Source organism: Uranotaenia lowii, chromosome 3 (genome assembly GCF_029784155.1).
Source record: "Uranotaenia lowii strain MFRU-FL chromosome 3, ASM2978415v1, whole genome shotgun sequence".
NCBI lineage: Eukaryota > Metazoa > Arthropoda > Insecta > Diptera > Culicidae > Uranotaenia > Uranotaenia lowii.
In genome coordinates, this window is record NC_073693.1 from 365,147,952 (window position 1) to 365,155,547 (window position 7,596).

General features: G+C 44.3%; 1 protein-coding gene across 1 annotated transcript; it reads right to left on the minus strand.

Annotated features, from left to right (window-relative positions):
- Positions 1–468: 468 nt before the first annotated feature.
- LOC129754049 (uncharacterized) lies at positions 469–6,777 on the minus strand. Its single transcript, XM_055749908.1, has one exon. The coding sequence runs from the start codon at positions 6,775–6,777 to the stop codon at positions 469–471; it is 6,309 nt and encodes a 2,102-aa protein (XP_055605883.1).
- Positions 6,778–7,596: the final 819 nt, after the last annotated feature.

Consider the following 7,596-nt stretch of genomic DNA (forward strand, 5'->3'; position numbering starts at 1 on the left):
TTGTAAATATTTTGTCGTACTGTTAGTGAGTAAACCCTTGTTCAGCTGCAGCAGTTGAGTATCTATCGGAATACATAATCATTTCAATCAACTGAAAGCACTATAACGACAGAATCCAGAGTTCTTACCAGTTGGGAAAAGATGTTCATAAATTTACACCTAACTGACACTACAAATCTTCCACGTCTAAGCCCTAATATTGAGATGGAAAAGCTTAATAATATGGTTCAATGTAATGGTAATAAATTCTTACGACTTCAAACTACAATTCACTGACTTCCTCTTGAGTACAACTGATCATAAACTCGTTAGCTACTTTTTATGCTCCTGTTGACAGTTGTATATGCTATTCGAAGATCCGCCGCGCTGACATTTCCAATTCGTGGTGAGATCGCTCGGAACTCACGTCTCGCTCATTACGTATGTTCAGTGGTCCGCAACATTCCCCCACCCGTGTAGTTTCGGCGATCAAGAACTTCCTTCTGTTGAACTACTAACATCCAGCAGAGCTAGTACCGTGGCTGGTCGACGGATAATTCCATTTCCGCTTTGCACGTATGCCTGCCGTACTTGCCCATCTGCTCCTTTAACGACTTCAACTATCAATCCGCGTTCCCAACCATTTCGTCTTTTTTCGTTGACAATAAGGACGACATCCCCGGCTTCTAAAGGTTTGATTGGGTCGAACCATTTCGTGCGACGAGCAATCACTGGTAAATACTCTCGAATCCATCTGAGCCAAAACATATCGACCAAAGTTTGTGACAAGCGCCAACTATCGCGTAAAGCTGCTCCATCAAGTTTAACTGGACGAATTGGTTGCGTTATACATTTTTCTCCGTATAGCAGAAAATGGTTAGGCGTAAGTGCTTCGGCATCTGTGTTTCCAAGAGGGACATAGGTCAGTGGTCGAGAGTTCACTATAGCTTCAGCCTCTAGCGCAACGGTTTCCAGCACTTCATCACAAGGATTCCTAGGATGTTCACCAATCGCATTCATAGCCACCTTAATTGAACGGACCATACGTTCCCAGGCGCCTCCCATATGGGGCGCGACAGGAGGATTGAAATTCCACTGAGTACTCGCGTTCGTGAAGGTTGTAGCACATTTTTCGTGAACTTCACGTAATTCTGCAGTCAGGATATTGCTTGCTCCTTTGAAATTGGTTCCATTGTCCGAATAAAAGGCTAAAGGGGATCCTCGACGAGCTACAAACCTCCGTATTGCCATAATGCAGGAGTTTGAGGAAAGACTGTGTACAATTTCGATGTGGACTGCTCTGATCGTTAGACAGGTGAAGAGTGCACCCCAGCGTTTCACCAGGCTACGGTTTTGCTTCACTAGTATTGGGCCAAAATAGTCGATTCCCGTATGAGTGAAAGGCTTGGTATAAGGAGCCAGACGACCAGTCGGAAGAGGGGCCATCATCGGTGGTTTTGGTTTAGCTCTGCGAATTCGACATAACGGACAATTATTGGCTACATGTCTAACTACCACGCGTAAATTGGGTATGCGGAAACGTTGGTGGATTTCATTGCACACTGTTTCGTTATTGCAATGCAGGTAGCACCGGTGGTAGCTGTTGACGAGGAGGTAAGTGAGGTGGTGGTTTTTAGGGAGAATAATGGGATACTTAGCTTCGAAAGGGGCGAAGTTGGCTGCCCCAATCCTGCTGTTCATTCGAATCACGCCGTCTTCATCGATGTACGGGGATAGCTTGTAAAGTTGACTAGATTTCGGTAATGGCAGTTGCTCATTTTTCTTCTTATTGTTTTCCAGGATTGCATACTCTTCTGCAAATACCTCTGCTTGTACTTCTTTCCATAGGAACGTTTCTGCAGCCTGAAACTCTGCTGCAGTAATGGGTCCAGATGCAGGAATTTTTTTAAATTTTTTTCCGGCTCTTACTACAAAGGCCATTGACCGCAATAAGCGATCCCATCGAGAAAAGTTTGCGAAGACAACAAGCGGTATTCTCAAATGTCCATGATGATTAAGGAACACAGTTTTTAATTCGTCTCGAGGCGGAGAACAACTTCTATCTTTTGGCCACATTTCTTCGGATTGATGAAGAAAATCTGGGCCAGTGAACCATCGGCATTCGGGAGAAAAACTAGGTCCATTTCCCCACTTGGTTGCATCATCAGCTACGTTCAACTTCGAAGGAACAAATCGCCATTCGCTAACGGTTGTTTTTGTGAGAATTTCTCCAACTCGATACGAAACATAAGAATGGTAACGCCGACTATCTGTTCGCAACCAAGACAAAACTGTCAAAGAATCTGTCCAAAGGAAACGCTTCGTTACTGGTAGCTTTATCATTTTTACAACATTAGACATAAGTGTGGCACCGATCATCGCAGCTTGCAATTCAGATCGCGGCATGGAAAGTGGTTTAAGTGGGGCTACTTTTGTCTTGGCTGCAACAAGAGCACAACGAGGGGTGTCGTTATCCACAATTCGAAGGTAGGCAACACTTGCAAAGGCCGCTTCACTGGCATCTACTAGTACGTGCAGTTGAAGTTCAGTTGATGAAAGGAATTTCATCCCCGGAAAGAAGCACCTCGGAACGCTTACTTCATTCAGTTTTCTCAGGAGCCCTGTCCACTGTATCCAGCTAGCCTGAAGCTCGTCAGGAATCGGTTCGTCCCAAGAGGCTCCGTACTTCCAAATCTCCTGCATCATTATTTTTCCGTGGACGATGAAGTGTGCCACCAAACCTAGCGGGTCATATAGGCTCATGATCGTACGAAGCACTTGCCTTTTGGTCGGTATTGTTCCGTCAGTAATCAATGGTTCGATTCCTGGTGGCACCGCAGTTCCGAAAGTAAACGTATCCGTCTTTGGTTTCCAAATCATGCCTAACACTCTTTCTGATACTTCCTCTCTATCTTTTCCTGGATCTAGTAACAAAGACTTGTCTATCAGTTGATTCGTAACTCCTAGCTCTTCCAACACCTCTTCTGAATTTGATAAAAAATTGCGTAGTTCGAAACCGCCCATGCGCTGTATGTATTGAACTTGTTTCATCCTTTCGACAGCTTCCTCTGGGGTATCGAGGCTTTCCAGATAATCATCCACATAGTGTCCATTTATTATGGCTTCGACCGCCTCCGGCAACGTCTCAGCATACTGTTCAGCATTCTTATTCTTGATGAATTGGGCTATACAAGGGGAACAAGTTGCCCCAAATGTTGCAACATCCATCACGTATATTTGTGGTAAGGTTTCGGGATTATTTCTGAATAAGAATCTTTGTGCTTGCTTGTCCTCGGATCTGATTCTGACTTGGTGAAACATTTCTTTGATGTCACCGGTTATGGCTATGTTTCGCTGTCGGAATCTTGTCAATACTGCTGGTAACGAGGTAAGCATATCGGGGCCTTTGACCAGCATGTCGTTAAGTGAGACGCCGTTGGTTCTCGCTGCTGCGTCCCAAATAAGTCTGATTTTTTCTGGTTTTTTTGGGTTTCTTACAACACCTAAAGGTAGATACCAGACGTGATCGGGATTCGTTTGCTCGAGCTCCTCGTTCGTCGCAAGATGAGCATAACCTTTTTCGATGTAACTTGCTACTTGTTGCCGCACATTCTCTTCCAACTGTGGATCTTTAGCCAGACGTTTCTCCAAACCCCGTAACCTTCGTTCCGCGGTAGGATAGCTGTCTGGAAAACAACGATAGTCGTATTTCCAGAGTAGCCCGGTTTCGAATCGCTTCCCAATACGCGTTGTTGTTTTTTCCAGAATCTCACGAGCCCGAATTTCGGAAGCAGTTTCTCGAGTCGAGTGTTCAACTTGGTCCTCCAGACTAAAGAAATTTCCCATCAATTCATGTAACGATTGATCTTCACCTACAGCTGATTGATCGGATTCCATGTGAAAGTTTAGCCCAACCTCATCTAATTCAAATTCTTTCTGTTTACCAAATACGGACCAACCTAATCGCGTTTTGGTACCAACTGGATCTCCGCTGTGTCCTTCTCTGACCCTGAGTGTCGTGAGCAAGTGTACGTGATCTATTCCGATAATTATTTTAGGAACCGCGTCAAAGTAGCTTTCCAACGGAAGCCCTTTCAAATGCGAATACTTCTTTTGCATCTTTAGGTAGTCGAATGATTGACTAGGCAGTTTCAGCTGTTTTACGGTTCGTATATTTTCAATCTTGAATTTATTGTCCATTCCTCGCCCTGAAATCTCCAACGAAATACGCTGAGATTCTCTTTCCTCACGACTGATGTTATCAGTCCATGTGAGCCATAAAGTATCGCGTGGACCTGACACGCCGAGTTCTTTAGCTAACGAGCCTTCAACAAGGGTCGAGGATGAGCCGTCGTCGAGGAAAGCGTAGGTGTCGATCTTTTTGTCTGGTCCGAAAACGGTTACAGGCAAATAACGAAACATAGCCTCTGATGATGTCAAATGATGATTCTGGTGGGCCGTTTCGGACGGAGGTTTTTGTTGAGCTTGGGTGGATAAATCCTTTGGTTTAGTTCCAGAAGGAGAATGTAACAAAACGTGGTGTCTAGATCTACATCCATCTACTCGACATTCTTTGTTAGACCGACAAGGCCATTTCTTGTGAGGAACTAGACAGGTCCAGCACATTCCTTTACGCTTGATAGCCTTCCATCTTCCGTCAATATCAAGGGCTTGAAATAGCTGGCAATTTGCCACTTGATGGGCGGGGTCTACACAATACGCACAGGCCTTTTGGTGGGCTATATCGTCGATTGCGGTCTCTTGTGTGTTCGTGTCTTGGACATCCGAGTGCAAAAAAAGTTTCTGGTTATTTCGACCTGTCTTTCCAACTTTCTCTAAGGAACCAGTATTTTTCGGGGTTACTAGATCTGCCGTTACAGCAACTAGCTCGGACATATACTCTCCAAAGGTTGCCACGTTGACTTTCGTGCTTTGTCTTTTGAAGCGTGACCATTCGATTTGGAATTGAGTGGGAAGCTTTCCGACAAGCTCCTTCAATAGCGACGGATTTGAGAGATGGTCCACGAGCTCGGCATTCATCATGTATGCAACCGTATTTTTCACTGCTAGCCCATATGTAATTATTGATTGAAGGTTTTCATGTTTCGGACACGGAGTATTACGCAAAGTCATCAGCATAGCGTCGATTAGAAGTTCAGGGCGCCCGTAACACATTTGCAATGTTTCAATAATTTCCGGCACAAGTGCGGGACTAAGTAGTTGACTTTTTACGGATTCTCGTGCTTGGCCCGTCAGACATCTCTGAAGTCTAGCTAAATTTTCCGCATTATTGTACCCACACATTTCGGTGCTGTTCTTATACGTGCAAAAGAATAGTGGCCACTCTTCTGGATCTCCCGAAAAATTTGGCAGGTCCCTGCATTGCATTGTTTGCCGGGCAGCTAGCTGTGCGCTGGTCGGTCCACAGCTTCTCTCTACTTGGTTCGTTTTAAATGGGTTTAAAGAAAGGTTTGTGTTTTGTGGGAACATATCCCCAGTTGTTGGACCAGCATCATGTAGAATTGCTGTCGGTAATATAGGCGAGTTGACACTTACACTTGGAATTGGAACCGCAGTTCCTGGATAGGATACCCAGGTTACTTTAGAACCAGGTTGGGTAATAGGGCTTATATTTGGGCGGAAAGTGTTAGCTGATGCCGATGCCGAAGCATCAATTAGTAACTGTGGCGCTCTGGGCATCGCGTAACCTGCCTGATATTCCACTGAATGGGTGAACGGTAATCTCATTTGAGATAACGTATCTCCTTGAGAGGGCAACGAAGGAAAGTTGAGGCTAATTGGTGTACAATTAGGTATGGACTGAGCATGATTCAACTGAAGCTCATCAGACAACCTAGACTCCTCGGTAATAGTCGACAGGGGACTTCCATGCGCATTTGGCGGTTGATTTAAAGACTTTCCGGATAAACTGATACTGTTAAAGGCTTCCCAGCTTCCCAAGGAGGCCACATTCGGTGCTGGTTTCGGGAAGGTTCCTTGATTGGGAAAACTCACTCGTGGAACTAGACGGGTATTTGTGGTGCCACTAACAATGGGTGGGATTACATCCAAATAATTCCTCAAATTTTGTGAAATCAATGGAGCAGGTTGTGTCCTGGCGGTTGGCCGAATCTGCCTGCTATGCGGTGTAGATGAAGATGTTGGTATTAAGCTGCATTGTTCAGGTGTCCCTACGTTGGGAATTATACTCTTTTCCGATCGAATGTTATCCGTTAACCTGGGTAGATGATCTGCGGATAACTGTGCTGGTAGCTCAAACTCCGGTGTTGGTTCCGTCGGGCTTTTCTCCAACCAGTTTTCCACGATCTGTTTACTTCTACCCTGACTCGATCGACTTTTGACGCTTCCTTCTTCCGATGCTTCTATACAAACATATTTCTTTCGCAGATATTCGGCTTCAATCTGCGTTTTCTTTTGTTGAAACTCTCTTCTGGCCTTCTCCTCTTCTTCTAATGCCTTAAGTTGCAAATCCTTTTCTTCTTTTAGTTTTTGCAGCTCCAGTTCGGCGCGTGAAGATCGTTTGCTACATCGTGACTTGGGTTTGTTTGGCACATCCGAATTAGATTTTGACTTACATCGCTCGCATTTCCAACTACGATCCGTGGCTTCTACCGCGGAGGAAACTCCTGCGCAACCATAGTGCGCCCAAACTGAGCACTCGTCACAGCCGACAAGATTGTCCAGACTGTCTGATCCGGAACATAGATGACAGTTTCCTGTAGCGATTTCCGCACAAGTTAGCTGGTCGGGATTCGACAACATACCGTTGTTTTCCATAGTGCTTCGTAAAATTTTTGAAGTTTGTTCCGGATTGGACAAAGAAAAACCACTGTATTTCTGACAGCAATAGCTTCAAAACTAAAATATATTAAATTATTAATTAATTTAGGGTCGGACCGGGGATTTACAGTGTATACGTACATTTTAGTGTTTTTCTGGCTATTGTAAATATTTTGTCGTACTGTTAGTGAGTAAACCCTTGTTCAGCTGCAGCAGTTGAGTATCTATCGGAATACATAATCATTTCAATCAACTGAAAGCACTATAACGACAGAATCCAGAGTTCTTACCAGTTGGGAAAAGATGTTCATAAATTTACACCTAACTGACACTACAAATCTTCCACGTCTAAGCCCTAATATTGAGATGGAAAAGCTTAATAATATGGTTCAATGTAATGGTAATAAATTCTTACGACTTCAAACTACAATTCACTGACTTCCTCTTGAGTACAACTGATCATAAACTCGTTAGCTACTTTTTATGCTCCTGTTGACAGTTGTATATGCTATTCGAAGATCCGCCGCGCTGACATTTCCAATTCGTGGTGAGATCGCTCGGAACTCACGTCTCGCTCATTACGTATGTTCAGTGGTCCGCAACAGGCCCATTATGCGAAAGGCCTAAGATGAAAACTAATGGCCCATCAAACTTGCAGAGACAGTGAAATAACTCTGTTGAGATTTTTGCTGTTCCATTGACTTCTAAGTAGGGAAGGAGAAAATTTTGTTAATTTAGCCTCCCCAAGATGATGAAATTCTTTGGGAGAGAAGCTCCAGAGGAATGATTTACAGCGTATTAGAGAATCTCTTCGTC